This window comes from Scyliorhinus canicula, chromosome 6 (assembly GCF_902713615.1).
Source record: "Scyliorhinus canicula chromosome 6, sScyCan1.1, whole genome shotgun sequence".
Taxonomy (NCBI): domain Eukaryota; kingdom Metazoa; phylum Chordata; class Chondrichthyes; order Carcharhiniformes; family Scyliorhinidae; genus Scyliorhinus; species Scyliorhinus canicula.
In genome coordinates this window covers 208,540,132-208,559,041 of record NC_052151.1, presented here as the reverse complement: position 1 = coordinate 208,559,041, position 18,910 = coordinate 208,540,132, and the positions used below count along the sequence as shown (strand labels likewise).

Genomic DNA, 18,910 nt, shown 5'->3' with positions numbered 1-18,910 from the left:
TCCACAGGTGCATCCGGGATGTGATCGACGCCCTGTTTGCCATCGCGGACCGCTACATCACCTTTCCCGAGGACCGAGCAAATCAAGAAGCACGAGCCCGTGCATTTGGCAACGTGGCCGGGATACTGATGGTCCAGGGAGTCATTGATGGCGTTCACGTCCCCATGTGCCCGCCTACAGGCAACAGGGAAGTGTTCATTAACAGGAGGGGGACATACTCCATGAACATCCAGGTGATATGCGACCCTAATATGAAGATCATGCACGTGTGCGCAAGGTTCCCATGGGAGTGTGCATGATGCGTACATTCTTGCGCAGTCATTCATCCCTGCTATGTTTGAGGGATGGCCCCACCGGCTGAGGGGCTGGTTGCTGGGCGACAGGGGTTATCCACTGAGGTCTTGGCTGATGACGCTATTACGGAGGCCTCAGACCAACACGGAGACCATTTACAATGAGGCCCATGCAGCAACCAGGGGTGTGGTGATCGCTGTTTTGGTCTTCTGAAAATGAGATTCAGGTGCCTGGACCGCTCCGGAGGGGCTCTGCAGTACCAGCCCGAGGGTCGCTCGCATTGTTGTGGTATGCTGTGCGCTGCACAACATCACGATGCAGAGGGGAGATGCCCTGGTGGAGGAGTCGAAGGGAGAAGCCACTGGCAGTGGTGCCAACACGGAGGAGGAGAGGGAGGAGGAGGTTGGTGGTGCGTCGGGCGCAGCACACACACGACCCGGGTGCAGGTAATGTCCAGGAGGCTGCACGACGGCACCGGCGAGGACAGCGGGCACGCAACGCGTTGGTGGCTGCACGATTCACGCGTCGTGTGCGACGGCATCGCTGAACACTACCACCTGCATCGCCAGTTGTGCAGACGGACAGCACCCCCCCCCCCCCCCCCCCCCCCCACACCGTATACACTGCTCCACTTCGAGATCACCCGTACCACTGTGGCACAACGGTATGGCACGACATTGATGGCTGTGTCAGCGGGTGTGATCAGTGCCATGTTGAATGATGACAGCCCGCTCTGCGATGAGCTGTGAGCTCAGAATCGTTAGACAAAGTCTGACTCATGGCAATAGCTGAACCATCCATCTCGGTGGTCGCTGAGTTCGTCACGGACACTCCATCACGTGCCCGCGTGGGGTAGCCGGCGTCGGAGTGCTGAGGGCTACGGTGTCCGGCTGTGGAAGTGGGGGGGAGGGACTGCACACCCAGCACCCAAGTTTCACCGCTCGTCAACCCCGGCGACACTCGGTCACCATCACGATCCCCGTGGCAACGGAAAAATCACACAATCTTACAAGTTAGGTGCAACAGTGAGTTTAATGGTAAATATTAAGTACAGATGCCCTAGCCCCTACAACTAAACTGTGCCCTTCACCCATGCCAAATTACTATGTGTCTCTCTTCATTGCCCTACCACTACGTCTAAGTGAATCCCCAGATGGTACAGCAAGAGTGGAGGCGGACTGCTGAGAATTACGCCCCGCGACATGTCTCCCCATCGGCACTCGTTTCCTGGGTCGACCTGGCCTTGATGGGCCAGACTGCTCCGCGGGCATTTCGAATGACGTGGTGCCACCTTGCTCTGCCCGCTGCCCACCCGGTGCACCAGGGATGGGACGGGGGAAGGCCGAGTGTTCAGGGACGTCCTGTGATGGAGTTAATGGGACGGCCCCCAGAACCTCCTCCTCCCTCGGGGAGCCCGGTGGCCCCCGGGCCTCACTGTGGGACGGAGTTGCGAGCGGGGAGGTGCCCCGTCGCACCACCGACACCTGGCGCTGCCAGTCCTGGTATCCTGGTATCGACCAGGGTCCGAACGTTCGCCGAGACGGAGTCCAGGGAGTGAGACATTCCCGCCAGGGACTGTGCAACCTCAACGTGTGCGTGGGCGACGCCATCCAGCACGTGCGTCAGGCTGTTGGTGCTCTCCGCGACTGACTGCTGGGACTGTGCCATGGCCTGCTGGGACTGTGCCATGGCCTGCTGGGACTGTGCCATGGCCTGCTGGGACTGTGCCATGGCCTGCTGGGACTGTGCCATGGCCTGCTGGGACTGTGCCATGGCGTGCTGGGACTGTGCCATGGCCTGCTGGGACTGTGCCATGGCCTGCTGGGACTGTGCCATGGCCTGCTGGGACTGTGCCATGGCCTGCTGGGACTGTGCCATGGCCTGCTGGGACTGGGCCAGGGCTTGTAGCGCGCCGGCAATGTCACTGAGCTAAATCGCTGGCTTTGAAAGCAGACCAAGGCAGGCCAGCAGCACAGTTCGATTCCCGTAACAGCCTCCCCGGACAGACGCCGGAATGTGGCGACTAGGGGCATTTCACAGTAACTTCATTGAAGCCTACTCGTGACAATAAGCGATTTTCATTTCATTTCATGTTGGCTCTGGCGCACTGCTGCCTGTGAGAGGGCAGCCCTCTCCAGGGCCATGGATGACGTGTGCACGTGAAGCCCAACGCCTTGCATAACCTGACCCATGGCCGATACCGTTTCACCCATTGCCTCGACCGTGGACGCCACCCGTGCGGTGTCGGCCTGGGTGGCTGCCATGAGCGGCACCACTCCCTGTTCCTAGGGTGCTATGTCTTTTCGTCCGACGTCATTTCGTCCAACGACACTTCGTCCACGTCTTTTGGTCCAACGTCTTTTTGTCCGCCCGTCTTTTGGTCCAAGGTCACTTCGTCCAATTATCCAATTACAAATTAACTCCGTATAAAACCATTCAATTGATAAAATGCAAGTACAATACAGCAAGTGAATTTAGTTGCTAAAATGCAAGTAATTGATAAAATGCAAGTAAAATGCAAGTTGAAAAATGCAGTTTAAAAATCTAAAAATGCAGTTAAAAAATCAAAAAGTTTACTAATAATTTTTGTTGTCTAAGACTTTTTGTAACTTGACTTTTTGTAACTTGTAGCACTCTACTCCACTCCCCACATTAACTTTTTATGCAATAAAGGTTTTTATTATCGGTCTCTTTCCTTTAACGAGCCTCGTTAAAGGATAGTTATTATCGTTCTCTTTCCTTTAACGAGCCTCGTTAAAGGATAGATATTATCGTTCTCTTTCTTAATTCGCCCATCCCGAAATGGCAAAGTTCATTGTGTCAACGAAGAGTAAAAGGAAAGTAGCTGATGGAAATAACTATATCTACGATTTTCATTCGAGCAGTCCAAACCTAGGAAAAGAATACTGGAGATGTGAGAAAAGAAGGCTATGTTCAGTGCGGATTCACACGGTAACGGAAAACAATGAGCCGAAAATTATTTATTTCTCTAATGAGCACCTTCATCCAGCTGATGTTGATTCGTTAAATGCGAGAAAAGCAGTTGCAGAATTAAAGCTTGAAGCAGTGGAAAACATAGCAGCAAGTTAGTGTAGCATACTAGCGGCCAAGTTTACGCAGCTATCAGAAAATACCTGCTCTCAACTCCCTCGGTTGCCCGTCGTCTCAAGAACTATTCAAAGGTGCCGACAAAAAAATTGTCGAAGGAGTGAAACACCTACATTCCCGACAGCTGTATGGAATGTTAATCAGCGTGTTCTACAAGATCTACCGAGAACAAATAATGCTGCTGAGGGGTTTCATTCTGCCATAAAGCGTTCGGTGGGTGGAGCTCATTTGAATATCTGGAGGTTAATCAAAATTCTGAAGGAAGAGGAAGGGTTCATAATAGGCAAAAAGGCTCAAATTCTTCGGGGAGATCAGTCGACTTCATGTACGCGATATAAGAAAATAACTGAACGCCTCAAAAGATTGGTCGTTGAATATGATTCTACAACAAAAATTGATTTCTTGAGGAATGTTGCTTACAATTTACATTAATTTTAAGTAATTTTGGGAATTTGAAGTAATTAGTAAACTTTTATATTTTTTAACTGCATTTTTAGATTTTTAAACTGCATTTTTCAACTTGCATTTTACTTGCATTTTATCAATTACTTGCATTTTAGCAACTAAATTCACTTGCTGTATTGTACTTGCATTTTATCAATTAAATGGTTTTATACGGAGTTAATTTGTAATTGGATAATTGGACGAAGTGACGTTGGACCAAAAGACGGGCGGACAAAAAGACGTTGGACCAAAAGACGTGGACGGAGTGTCGTTGGACGAAGTGACGTCGGACGAAAAGACGCGACACGGTTCCTAGACGCGATTTGACTCCTCCAACTGCGTCTGCAGCTGCTAGAAGACGGCCCTCATCCCGTCATTGTGTCCCTGGGTTTCAAAATGCATCGGCTGTCCAGGTGGGTCGGGTAAATCCAGAAACCCGGGAAACGTCTGGAAGCCAGCTGGATGCTGGGCCTGGCCTGCCCTCCGACCGTCCAGCCCCTCGGCTGCTCCGACCTCCATCTGCTGTACAGGCTCAGCTGTGTGGTGCACACCAGACTGTGAGCCAGGAGCCTCATCACTTAATTGCCCAACCGAGGTGAGTGTCTCTGGGATGGTGGATGGTGTAGGGGACAGTGCCGCAAGCTCTAGGTCCTCGTCCGTCAGAAATTCAGGAGGGTCCTGGTCCCAGTCATGTCCCAGCGCAGGGCGCACTTGGCCCATGTACGGCTCAGCGTCAGGTGTGTCCGTTGACTGTGTCGCCGTCCTCTGTGCGTCTGGGTCCACTGACCCCGTCCTGTCCTGTCTCACGGCCCGACCTTCGGGCAGTGCACAGCCATGAAAGTCGTCACTGTCCGTCCTCTGTAAGTCCCGCTCGAGAGTCCCGGATTTGGAGGATGGCACTCCTGGCCGACCTCCTGCCACCCTCTGGCGTGCGACCCTGGGTGCGGTGGTCGTCGTGGATGGCCGCCTGTGTTTGGCACCAGACGGCCCTGGACGTTGGTCAGCACGCCTTAGGGAACAGAACAATACGGGGTTAGTTAGACACGCTCGGCCGGGCGTAGGATGGCCCAGTGGGTAGAGTGTGAGGGGACAGAGGATGGGGGGGTCCAGTGGGTAGAGTGTGAGGGGACAGAGGATGGGGGGGTCCAGTGGGTAGAGTGTGAGGGGACAGAGGATGGGCTGGGGGGGAGGGGGGGGGGCGGGTTGTCATGCAGGGTTGTCTCACTTGGTTCTGCACCTCCAACCTCGCATTGCGCAACCTCCCGGGTGGCAGATCCCCCAGCAAGGTCCAGTGCCCTCTGCTCGAACACTGCCAGGGGGTGCATAACGGGTGAACCCTCTCCGGTTCTGTTCCACTCCCGGTTGGGGGAAAGTTGCAGCTACACCATGGCATCTCTCCAGGGGGTCGCAGCGCTCATGTGGGTCTGTGACAACTTTGATAACCACCCTCCACTCACTCTCGCCCCCCCTCGTGCCCATGGGGGGGGGGGGGGGGGGGGGGGTGATGACGGACATGGGGGGGAGGGGGGATGGTTGGCCCGGGGGCACACTCGTGGCACTTACCCTGGCAGTCCCTGGTGAGGTCGTGGAGTTTCTTGCGGCACTGCTCCCCAGACCGAGGGGTCTGCCCCACAGCACTGATTTCTGTGCCCACCTCACACCAGGCCCGTCGCACGGCGCTGGAAGGTTGGCGATGCCCTCGTCTTGGGCAGATGATGCCCCTGCGCTGCTCCACCTCATCAAGGAGGGTCTCTAGGTCCGTATCACAGAACCTCGGGGCTCCGTGGCTCCGACATTTCCCCCCCCCCACTCTGTTTTCGTAGATCGCGCCCTTTTACGACGCGGAGCGGCGTCATTCGGGCATCGCGCGCTGACGACGCGCTTCCGACACCCCCCCCCCCCCCCCTCTGCGTTGCCCCAATGCTAGCCCATTCCCGGGGCCAGAATGAAATGAAAATCGCTTATTGTCACGAGTAGGCTTCAATGAAGTTACTGTGAAAAGCCCCTAGTCGTCGCATTCCGGCGCCTGTCCAGGGAGGCTGGTACGGGAATCGAACCGTGCTGCTGGCCTGCTTGAAAAGCCAGCGATTTAGCCGAGTGAGCTAAACCAGCCCCTGGGTCGCGATCGGGGCCGTTTTGCGCCGTCGTTGAACTCGACCGAGTTCACGATGGCTTTCCCGATGCGGTGCGGCATCGGAAAATCACGCCCTGTATTCGTTACCGTTTACTGTTTGTTGGTGGGGAGTAAATTCTGAAGAAAATGCGAAAATGGAGAATAAAAATATTTAAAAAAAAACAAGTGTTAATTATACTAATAACAAAGTTCACAATATATTGTCAGCCATCTAATTATTCTAAATACAATCTTGCACAGACTGGTACTTACATCAGGTTCTGTATTTTACAATCGGGCTTCAGAGCTGCAGACAGCAATTTCACTCCTGAATCTCCTAGTTTATTATAACTCAGGTCCAGATCTGTCAGTGATTGGTTTGTACTGAGAGCAGACGCGAGATCCTCGACACAGGAATATGAGAGACAGACCGATGATAGACTGGGAATTAGAGGGAGAAAAAAACAAAAATCAATTCAGCGTTTGAAAGAACACCATTGATGACAATTATGATATTCAGTATGAGACATTCACAAATCGCAATTTCCATTTATACAAAAGGAAAAATACTGTTGATACTGTAAATCTGAATTATAAATAGAATATGCTGGAAATAGTAAGCAGGACAGGCAGTATCCGTGTATCGAGAAACAGTTAATGTTTCAGTTTGATGAGCTTTCATTAGAACTGGGAAAAAGTGGTGACTGACAGGGTTGAAGCAGCAGGGAAATAGGGATGGGTGGGTTTCGAGGAAAGGACAAAATGGAAGTGCAAGATTTTAAATTACAAACGAATGATGGTGTAAGCCAAACGCACTTGCCCTGAGTATCTCAGGAGGGACATGGGATGGTCAGTAGCTTGGGAATGGAATTTTTGGTGGAGCTGAAGATAATGGCTGGGATTTTACCGGATGTCACAAAGTCCCTACATGGGTTTGGAATCAGATGCTGTGATCATGTGGGTGGGGTAGGTAGAGTATGACCGCAACATTGCCACAGCCAGGAAAATAATGGCTATTAAACAGCTAGAACTCTGTGATCGATTCTAATGATACTGTACAGTGTTAGACATCTCATTAAAACAATCTGACACAGTTCCTGGAATGTACAGTTGGGTTCCTTGGAGCCACAGATTCTGATAGCTTACTCATTTTGATAATTTGTTAACTGCCGTATCAATATACTTTGTACAGCTTTCTATTTTTAAGAAAACTGAGAAGCTTGCAAGTTTAAAGACCTATTGTTAACCATTATCCGAAAGTGGCGTAGCCTGAAAAGAGAGTGTGTTGCAACAGTTGAAGGTTGTGTCACAGTGTAAGTGTATGGTTTCCATCTAGCACCACACACCATGACACAACTAACTAGACCACACCATTCCTAACCACCCCAGGGCTGATGGGTAGAAGTTCACAAGACGGGTCTGTACTGAGAGGGGAGGTGAGACTATGTGAGGCTGTTACTATTCAGCCTGGAGATCAGAGAGAGGTTCTTTGAGAGGCTGCAGAAGAGATTTACTGGAATGGTTCCATGGATGAGAGAATTTAATTACAAGCTTATGTGAAGAAATTGGAGTTCTTCTCCTTGGAGCAATACAGACTGAGGGGAGATTTGGCAGAGGTGCCTGATGGAACTCATATTTTTCTCTTCCAATAAGAATCGGTAGTCTGGTTGGTGAGGTTCAAAAATATGGCTGTATTGTTAGTCACTTCACTGGTATACATTTGAATAAGAACGCAGAACTGAATAAAACTTGGCCAGTGGGCGATACAAACTGAATAAAACTTAGAAATGAAATATTAAATACATAAAAAAGGTCAAGCACTAGGAATGGTGTGGTCTAGTTAGTTGTGTCATGGTGTGTGGTGCTAGATGCAAAAGCATAAACACAAACAAAATCACTAAACACAAACAAGACAGATGAATGATTCAAGAATTCAGGAACAAAATCCTGAACCATGAGGTCCTATTTTTCAGGGAATTCTTATCTCTGGTTTAACCCCTCTTATGCGTTCATTGGCTTCTAATTTTTAGCTGGGACCTCCCGGTTTGTTCAAATGAATGTTGTTACTTAGAGGATAGCTTGCTAATCAAACATTGGACATTACTTGAGATTGATTGGTGCCTATTAATTGGTGCTTGGTGTTTGCAGCCTCAGGAAAAGTACTGAGCTACTATTAATGTATTTCTCACACTTTGCCATATTTCATAGCTTGGCGGTCATCAAACTAATAATTGATTAGTTGATTACACAATGAACACTTTGCTCTCGGTATTGAATACAATGGTTAATTCATGATATGAGAAATGACGAAGTTCCCACATTCAGGGCTATTCTTAATATTTTGCTGATTGTTATATGCATTCAACTAGCCCCTTTAAAGTTTGGATAACAAATGAGGGGCGATGTGAGGAACAACGTGTTGTGCAGCGAGTAGTTTAAGAAAATTCAATCAACACTTGAGGAAAATAAGCTTAAAGGACTAAGAAATCTTAAAAGTAAGTGAAATGGGAATGATTGGATTGCTCTGCAGATGAAATGAAATGAAATTAAAATCGCTTATTGTCACAAGTAGGCTTCAAATGAAGTTACTGTGAAAAGCCCCTAGTTGCCACATTCCGGCACCTGTTCGGGGAGGCTGGTACTAGCTATAAAAATGTATTACAAAACCATATATAGCAACAATACAAATATTTAATTTTTTATACATCTTTTTATTCTGATGCATGTCTTTGAGAATAGATTTAGATTGTTATTTAAAGGTTTCATTCCTGAACCTCTCAGTTTATTGTAAGTCAGGTTCAGACCCATGGTCTGAAGCAAGACGGGTCTGTACTGAGAGGGGAGGTGAGACTATGTGAGGCTGTTACTATTCAGCCTGGAGATCAGAGAGAGAAATATTACAGGAATCAGAGTAAATCATGATGTTTATTAATAACACTCATATGATAGTAATGTGCAGGGTTTATTGATGCCACTAATGCCGATACTAATAATAATTAACAGTTATATACTCAGTCTTGTACAATCCAGTACTTACCCCAGTTTCTGTATTTTACAATCTGGGTGGCTCAGAACTGCAGACAGTAGTTTCACTCCTGAATCTTTCAGATTATTATTATTCAAGTTCAGATCTGTTAGTGACTGGTTTGTCTTGAAAGCGGGGACAAGATGTTCGGTACAATAAACTGAGAGTGCATTATATTCCAGTCTGGAAATCAGAGAGAGAAGAAGAAATGTAAATCTGGCCAGGGATGAAATTGAATATGGACGATGTTGCAGAATAAACAGCAATGCATTGATTGCTTGTGATAATGGTTCTACTTCAAAGGATCTCAATATGAGGTGTTCCTATAACCACCAGAAAATGTGCATTTTATTTGTTTAGCATCCCCCCCACTATTTAATAGTAATACTATTACTGATATGCATAATAATGTACTGAGTGTTTATTAATAAGACAATTGCTGATACTAAGTCAGACATCCAGTTATTATAAACACAATCGCATAGTCTGGTACTTACTCCAGTTTCTGTATTTTACAGTCCAGATTCCTTAGAGCCACAGACAATGTTTTTATGCCGGAATCTCCCAGATTATTGTGACTCAGTCTAAACAGAGAGAGTGAGAAACACATTAAAATGGGCTGAGCTTTCATCACAGAGGCTAAAAACAGGAGCTGGGTTTAGTTTTAAAGTTACGACTGTTTCAAAGTCAAACCGACCAATTGTCAAACCAACCTGAAAGCAGGCTATTTTGGATTTAGAATTGAGTAATGAGATGGCATTAATTAATGATCTTTTAGTATACAACAAGAAAAGTTTATTCTGCCCCATTACAAAGTTGAAATGTCCCTGTTCTCCTACTTTACAGGGGAAGGGTGTCTCCCACTTTATTCCCCATTAAATAGGCTCTACATTTTCTGCAGGTAATTTATGTTACGAGGAAATTTCTGGGAGTTCACTGCTTCCCTCACATATGGGGTGGATTATTGTATATCACTGACAATAGACAATCTCCGCTAACACTATAACCATGTGCAAAACCAGTGGATGGTATAGATTCCTGGAAATTCCTCCCAGAGACTAAGGCAGGGAGAATTTGCTGATCACAGTGGGACTGGTGGCCTGAAGTGCATTTTTTCAAACCGAGATGTATAACAGGTAAAGCAGATTAACTTAGTACCTGGAGTTATGATGTTGTTGCTATTACAGAGACTTGGTTGAGACAGCGAAAAGGATTGGCAGCAAAATGTTCCAGGATTGGGATGCTTCAGGTGGGATAGAGGGGGATGTAAAAGGGATGGCGGAATTGCATTACTGGTTAATGGCTATCACAGCTGTACTGCGGGAAGACACCTCAGAGGGCTCATGCACCACAGCAATATGGATAGAGCTCAGGAATAGGAAGGGTGCAGTCACAATATTGGGGGTTTACTACAGGCTTCCCAACAGTCAGCGGGAGATAGAGGAGCAGATATGTAGGCAGATTTTGGAAAGATGTAAAAACAACAGGGTTGTTGTGGTGGGTGATTTTAACTTCCCCAATATTGACTTGGTGCTTGGATGGGGAAGAATTTGTAAGAAGCATCCGGAAGGGTTTCTTGAAACATAATTTAAAGAGTCCAACTAGGGAAGGGGCATACTGGATCTGGTCATGGGGAATGAGCCACGCCAAATAATCTAAGTTTCAGAAGGGGAATATTTTAGGAACAGTGACCATAATTCCTTAAGTTTTAATGTACTCATGGATAAGGATACAAGTAGTCCTTGGGTGAAGATGCTAAATTGGAGAAGGCTAATTCCAACACCCTGAAGAATTTAGATTGGGTGCGGTTGTTTGAATGTGAATCAACATCTGACATGTGGGAGTCTTTCAAACGTCAGTTGATTAGAATTCAGGAATGGCATTTTCCTGTGAGGATGAAAGATAAGTATGGCAAGTTTTGGGAGCCTTGGATAATAAGGGATATTGTGAGCCTCGTCAAAAAGAAAAAGGAAGCATTCATAAGGTCCAGAAAACTGAGAACAGATGAAGTCCTTGAAAAATACAAAGAAAGTAGGAAGGAACTTAAACAAGGAGTTAGGAGCGCTAAAAGGGGTCATGAAAAGTCTTTGGCAAACAGGATTAGGGGTAGTCCCAAGGAATTTTATACATATGTAAAGAGAAAGAGGCTAGCCAGGGAAAGGGTTGACCATCTCAAGGTCAGTGGGGGGAATCTATGCGTGGAGCCAGTGGAAATGGGCGAGGTACTAAATGAGTACTTTGTACCAGTGTTCACCAAAGAGAAAGACTTGATGGATGATGAGTCATGGGGAGAGTGTACAGATATTCTGGGTCATGTAGATATCAAAAAAGAGGGGTTGGGCATCTTATCATAGAATTTACAGTGGAGAAGGACGCCATTCGGCCCATCAAGTCTGCACCGGCTCTTGGAAAGAGCGCCCTACTTAAACCCACACCTCTACCCTATCCCTGTAACCCAGTAACCCCATTAACCTAAGGGCAATTTAACTTGGCTAATCCACCTAACCTGCACATCTTTGGACTGTGGGAAGAAACCGAAGCACCCGGAGGAAACCCACGCACACACGGGGAGAACGTGCAGACTCTGCACAGACAGTAACCCAAGCCGGGATTCAAACCTGGGACCCTGGAGCTGTGAAGCCATAATGCTAACCACTGTGCTACCATGCTGCCCTTATAAACCTATAAACCATTAAAGTAGATAAGTCCCCAGGGCCTGATAGATCCACTCCAAAATACTGGGGGAGGCAAGGGAGGAAAGTGCTGGGGCCTTGACAGAAATCTTTGTATCCTCATTGGCTACAGGTGAGGAAGACTGGAAAATAGCCAATATTGTTCCTTTGTTTAAGAAGGATAACAGGGATAATCCAGGAAATAATAGGCTGGTGAGCCTGATGTCACTGGTAGGGAAATTATTGGAAAATATTCTAAAGGACAGGATTCACTAATTTTTGGAAACAAATGAATTTATTAGCAATAGGCAGCATGGTTTTGTGAAGGGGAGGTCGTGTCTCACTAATCTGATCAAGCTTTTTGAGGAAATAACGAAGATGATTGATGAAGGAAGGGCAGTGGATGTTGTCTACGTGGACTTTAGCAAGGCCTTTGACAAGCAGACTAGTACAGAAGGTGAAGTCACATGGGATCAGAGGTGAACTAATAAGATGGATACAGAACTGGCTTGGTCATAGAAGACAAAGGGCAGAAGGTGGGATGGTCTCCCTCTGTCACTGGCGGGTCGGGTACAGGCGGTTAAAATGAACGTGTTGCCGCAATTTCTGTTTATTTTCCAATGCCTGCCGATTTTCCTGCCAAAGGCTTTTTTCAGAGAGATTGAGGGAAGGATTACTTTGTTCATATGGGGAGGGAAGGTGGCCAGAGTCAGAAAGGTGCTACTACAGAGGAGAACGCATGCAGGGGGTTTGGGTCTTCCGAACCTGATGTATTACTACTGGGTGGAGAAGGTGCGGAGCTGGGTCAGAGGGGTTGATTCCCAGTGGGCCAGAACGGAGGAGAGTTTGTGCAGGGGGTCGGGATTGAAAGCACTAGCAACAGCGCCGCTCCCGATGGCCCCGGGGAAATACTCGGAGTCTGGTAATAATAGCTTCATTGAGAATTTGGAGGCAGTTTCGCCAACACTTCGGGTTGGGGGCAGGGTCAAGGGAAATGCCGTTTCGGGGGAACCACAGATTTGAGCCAGGGAAGTGGGATGGAAATTTTCGGAAATGGAAGGAGAAGGGGATTAAGACACAAAAAGATTTGTTTCTTAGAGTCGATTTGCAGGATTGAAGGAGCTGGAAGCAAAGTATGGGCTGGAGCAGGGGGAAATGTTTACATACATGCAGGTTTGAGATTTTGCCAGAAAGGAGATACAGAGCTTCCCGGTGGAGCCAGCCTCCACATTGCTGGAGGAGGTGCTGACGACAGGGGGACTGGAGAAGGCGGTAGTGTCAGCAGTTTACAGAGCTATTTTGGAAGAGGAGAAGGCACCACTGGAAGGGATCAAAGCAAAGTGGGAAGAAGAGTTGGTAGAGGATGTGGAGGAGGGGTTCTGGTGTGAGGTGTTCCGGAGAGTGAATGCCTCCACCTCGTGCATGAGGTTGGGGCTGATACAGCTGAAGTTGGTATACAGAGCACACCCCACGAGGGCGAGGATGAGCCGATTCTTTGAAGGAGTAGAAGATGTGTGTGAACGTTGCTAATCACGTTCATTTATTTTGGTCCAAAGCTAGAGGATTACTGGAAGGAGGTTTTTAGGGTAATTTCTAAAGTGGTGCACGTGAAACTGGACCCGGGCCCCTGGGAGGCCATATCCGGGGTGTCGGACCAGCCAGGGTTGGAAATGGGTTGGGAGGCAGATGTAGCCTTCACCTCGTTGATCGCCCGAAGGCGGATCCTGATGGGTTGGCGTGGCGGGGGGACCTGTTGGAAATCTTGACTCTTGAGAAGGTTAAGTTTGAACTGAGGGGAAGGATGGAGGGGTTGTACAATTCATGGGCATTATTCATTATGCACTTTCAAGAACTGGATAACATGGAACATTAGTTGGGGCGTGTAGGTGGGAGGGTTGGGGGGAGGGGGGGCCGTGTGTGTTAATGGCGACTATGGGTGATTCCTGATTCCTTTTTGTCATTTGTTTGTGTGAACATGCGGGCTAATGTTTGGGGTTTGGTGGGAGGATGGGATCGTTGTTATTGATATGGGGATTGGCATATTTGTTACTGATTATTGTTTATTTTTGGTGGGTGTAAATTTGGGAGAAAATGTGAAAAAGGAGAATAAAAAATATTTTAAAAAAAAAAGACAAAGGGCAGCAGGTGATGGACGAGTGATTTTCTGAATGGAGGGCTGTGACTAGTGATGTTCCGCAGGGATCAGTGCTGGGATCTTTGTTGTTCAAAGTATGTATAAATGATTTGAAGGAAAATATAGGTGCTCTGATTAGTAAGTTTGCTAAAGACACAAAAGTTGGTGGAATCTGTGGATAGTGATGAGGATTGTCAGAGGATACAGCAGGATATAGATCGGCTGAGCAGAGAAATGGCAGATGGAGTTTAATCCGGAGAAATGTGAGGTAATGCATTTTCGAAGGTCGAATAGAGGTGGGAATTATGCTGTAAATGGCATAATACTCAGGAGTATTGACAGGCAGAGAGATCTGGGCATACTGATCACTGAAAGTGGCAATGCAGATGGATAAGGTAGACAAGGAGGCATACAGCATGCTTGGCCAAGGCATTGAGTATAAAAATTGGTAAGTCATGTTGCAGCTTACAGAACCTTAGTTAGAATATTGAATGCAATTCCAGTTGTCACACTACCAGAGGATGAAGGATGTGAAAGCTTTAGAGAGGGCACAGAAGAGGTTTACCAGGATGCCACCTGATCTGGAGGGTATTAGCTATGAGGAGAGGTTGGAGAAACTGGGATTGTTTTCACCTAATAGTGGTTTACAAAATTATGAGTGGCATAGACAGAGTGGATCGTCAGAAGCTTTTTCCCGGGTGGAAAACTCAATTACTAGGGGACATAGATTTAAGGTGCAAGGGGGGAAAGTTTAGAGGTGATGTGTGAGGCAAGTTTTTTTACACAGAGGGTGGTGAGTGCCTGGAATCCGCTGCAGGGGAGGTGGTGGAAGCTGATACGATAGCGGCACATTGATGACTACATGAATAGAATGGGAACAGAGGGATAGGGACCCCAGAAGAGCAGAAGGTTTTAGTTCAGACAGACATCAAGATCAGGGCAGGCTTGGAGGGCAGAAGGGACAGTTCCTGTGCTGTACTTTTCTTTATTCTTTGGTTTTCTGCATCTTAGGTATAAATGGAAAATGGGGGAATCTCAGCATTCCAAATAGCAACAGGTTTCCTCATTTAATGGAAAGAATTGCGAGCAATTTTCAATAATTAGACCTGAAAAAGTTTTCTTTCAAATTATCCAACTTTAAGATATTTCATCCTCCCCACCAGAAACTATACGATCCCTTATGATGATGTAAAGGACTAATTTTCCCTTGTGACTAAGACATCTCACAGCTGATATTACTGATGTTTTAAATTATTTTAATCTGTGCTCGTGTCTAATATGTTTCGAACTTCTACATTCTGTTTTCATGTAAATAGATATTATTGCTTCTTTTCATCATGAGTCCATGGTCAAACAGTTCAAGTTACCACAAAGTAAAACAATAACTTGTTAACAAAGGCATCATTCATATTTTCTGTCTTGGAACTTTACACTAATATTATTTTGTAACTTTTTTTGAATCTGTCTTTGCTTGGACTGTAAGCTTGTTCATAACATAAAAAATGGTTTCTCAATTATGAAGATACCAGCTATGGGACCAAAAAATTACCTCAGCTCCTGGCATTTGTGTAAGATGGTTCCCAGCCGCTGGAGCCCTTCACATTGAATGCAGCAGCCAACTAGGTCGAGGTGTTTTATTGTATCACAGAGTCCAATGACATGAGACAGGACCGAACAGTCAATCGGGGTCAGTCGCAATTCACTAAATGTAAGTGTTTCCACAGATCCCACTGTGGCCTGAGCCAGTGTTTTATTCTGAGACTCAAACAGGTAGTGGAATGAGTTCAGGAGGTTCCTTTTACCCGATTCACTCTCTGTGTTTCCAATCTGTCCTTCAACCTTCTCCTTCACCCAGTCAATCACTTGGCAGGTTGTTTGATGAAGAAATGGACCCAGAAACTCCGCCAGGGGCCACGCAGCCTGTGGGGAGGAGAGGCCAGCAACAAAACGGAGAAATATTTCAAATCTCCCATCTTGCTCGCTGTGGGCTTCACTGAGGAGTTTCCCAATGTCCCCGGGATCTGGAGTCAGGAATAGTGCGAGTGCAGCTACAAACTCTTGGATGGTGAGGTGTGGGAATGTGTAAACCACACTCTGGGCAGAATCATCTCTCTCCAAAAGTTCCATCAGGAACCCAGACAGGAACTGGGAAGGTTGCAGATTGGACTTGATCAAATCTCCATTTCTGAACACAATCTTCTTCTCGGAGATTCCTGTGACGGCCATCTCACCAAGCTTCAGTAACACATCACGGGGGTTTTCAATCTCTCGGCCATGGTTTTTCAGAATGTTGTAAATGTAGTAGGAATATAGTTGGGTGATGGTCTTGGGAACTTGCTGCTGTTTCCTGTCACTTTGTGTAAAGAAGGGACCCAGTGACAGACCGAGGATCCAGCAGTAGGAAGGGTTGTAACACATGGTGTACAGGGTCTCGTTCTCCTCCACATGTTTGAAAACAGCTGTTGCCACTGTCTGATCTTCAAAAAACTTGTTGAAATATTCTTTCCGTTCATCACCAACAAATCCCAGGATTTCAGCCCAGACACTGATCTCAGCCTTTTCCAATAAATGTAATGCAGTGGGGCGGCTGGTCACTAGCACCGAACATCCTGGGAGCAGCTTGTGCTGTATTAAACTGTACACAATGTCAGAAACTTCACACCAGCATTCGGGATCTGTGCACATGGACTGAGGTTCTGTATTTCTCCGATTGTCAGCAAAATCAATCCTGTCCTTGAATTCATCCAAACCATCGAATATAAACAGCAATCCCTCTGGATTCTCCCAGAGCTCTCCCAGAACATTCCCAAAGTAAGGATACTGATCCAGTATCAGATTCCTCAGGTTTATTCTACAGTTAATAGCGTTCAAATCCCGGAATTTAAAACTGAAAACAAATTGAAAGTGTGGGTATATTTTCCCAGTGGCCCAGTCATAAACAATCTTTTGTACCATTGTTGTTTTTCCAATTCCCGGGACTCCACTCACTGCGGCTGAACCCCCAGATTTGGATTCTCTCTGGGAAAAGTTGCTCTGGAACAATTGATCAGTTCGGATTTTCTCCAGTTCTCTCCGGAGATATTTCTTTCTCCACTCTTCATGGTGTCGGCCTCTTGCCAGCAGTTCATGTTCTACAAGTGTCCGATCTCGAACAGTAGAAATGACCGTTAGCTCAGCGTATCGATCAGCCAACTGGGAAATCCTAACCTTCTCCTTTATCAGGATAGTGTTCACCGTCAGTGTTTCAGTTTGTACCCGGAGTGTCTCCTTGTGTTTCTGCTGAACACCTTAAATTAGAACAGACAGAAAGTGGTTCTTAGTGTTGGTTGACATAGTAATAAGTTCCCAAAACTGTTTTGTTGAATAGATGGATTGAGTTCAAAACAACCTCAGTTAATGGAAAGTTCACTTGAAAGTGAATGAAAGGGGAGAAAAGGTTAAATTATGACACAATTGTACATTTACTGAACACAGATTTTGATATAGGTGATATTTTCTCTGAGGTTAATCCTATCCCGAGTGCCCTCTGCTTCAGACATTACAAATCTGCATGTGATTCTGGATACACAATAATAGAGCATTGACTAGTTAAATCTTTCAATTCCTCAGTGGTTTTATATCCTACAGCAATGGGAAACAGAGCATTGGATATCAGGAGAAGATCAGTACACAGATTGCTCAAGAGTCCCCCTATTTACCCGGGGTGTAGTGTACACTGATGCGAGAACAAGGCACAATGGTCAGAAAAATGCCCTATTTGATGCGTTGTGAAGCTTCACAATGAGCATTTAAATCCACATTAGCAACCCAGTTCCACCACAGTTTATCTGCTGCTGTAATCCTGACCAGGGTCAGCAATTCCTACACGTACTAGGTCTTTCCTTTTAATGTTCCTTAAATTCAGTTCTCATTCCTACCAACTTATGAAGGGTAAGACTTAAGTCAACAAAGGTAATCTTGGGACTTCCGGTGGCGACGATGTCCGAGTGAGCCGCACATTCAGTGGGCTCTCACTCCGGCGGGCGTTTAGGGGCTGATTCCCCGCGATAGCGAGACCACGGAGCTGAAGGAAGGCGGCAGCGAAAGTGCTGAGGAGCGGGCTGCGGCACATGGAACAGCGGGAGTCCAGGAGGCAGAAGAAAAGAGAGAAAAAGGGACAGAGAAAAGGACCTGAAGAAACTTACCTAGGACCTAAGATGGCGGACATACGGACCCTGGACTCCGCAATCCAGCAGGCGCTGGATAACATGCTCCAGGTAATGAAGTCCAGTTTTGAAGCGCTGAAGCGGGACAGCTTGGACCCAATCCAGAAAGCGGTGGATCAGCTGAACCAGAGGCTGGATGCGCAAGATGTTAAAGTTAAGGAGATGGGAGAGGTGGTGGAGGAGCAGGCGGATGCGCAGACGGTTGCGGCGCTAGAAGTTGACGGGCTGAATGAGCGGCACAGAAGATTGCTAGGCAGAGTGGAGGAGCTGGAGAATAGAGCCCGCAGGAACAACCCGAGGATGGTCGGCCTCCCGGAGGGGGCTGAGGGAGCTGATGCCACAGCGTTTGTAGCAGACCTATTGATGCAGCTGATGGGGGCTGAAGCCCTTCCACGACCGCTGGAGGTGGAGGGGGCACACAGAGTGCAGGTGAGGGAGGGGCGGACCCCCCCCCCCCCCCCCCCCCCCCCCCGATGGTGATTAGGTTCCACAGGTTCGTGGACAAGGAGCGGGTGCTGCAGTGGGCAAAGAGCGCCACGAGCAGCACGTAGAACAACAATGTTATTCGCATTTACCAGGACCTAAGCCAAGAGGTGGCTCGGCGGCGAGCAGCCTTTAAGAATGTCAAGGAGGTGCTGTTCAAGAAGCACGTGAAATTTGGTCTGCTGTTCCCAGCTCGCCTATGGGTCACGCACCAGGGTCAACACCACTACTTCTCCGAGCCCAAAGAAGCGATGGATTTTGCGAGGGATCAGGGGCTGGTCCCGAAAAGAGGCCCCACGGACGCGAATTAGGGCCCGAGGACAACCGTGAGAAGGTACGTCGAATGGGCCTGGACTGCTGTTCAACGGTTTGCTGTGTCAAAGGTGCCAAGCGGAACATTTGGGACTCTTTCCTTTGTTCATGGACATTGGT

At 47.3% G+C, this 18,910-nt stretch overlaps 1 protein-coding gene across 3 annotated transcripts in view; it reads right to left on the bottom strand.

The window, feature by feature from the left end:
* LOC119967844 (NACHT, LRR and PYD domains-containing protein 3-like) overlaps positions 1 to 18,910 on the bottom strand; it is a 72,613-nt gene that overhangs the window by 11,891 nt on the left and 41,812 nt on the right. For all 3 annotated transcript variants that reach the window (XM_038800886.1, XM_038800888.1, XM_038800887.1), the window contains 4 exons: positions 15,340 to 17,077; positions 9,482 to 9,568; positions 8,997 to 9,167; positions 6,233 to 6,400 (listed from right to left, as the gene is read on the bottom strand). In XM_038800886.1, coding sequence (XP_038656814.1) covers positions 6,233 to 6,400; positions 8,997 to 9,167; positions 9,482 to 9,568; positions 15,340 to 17,077 — 2,164 coding nt within the window. The remainder of the gene's footprint in view (positions 1 to 6,232; positions 6,401 to 8,996; positions 9,168 to 9,481; positions 9,569 to 15,339; positions 17,078 to 18,910) is intronic.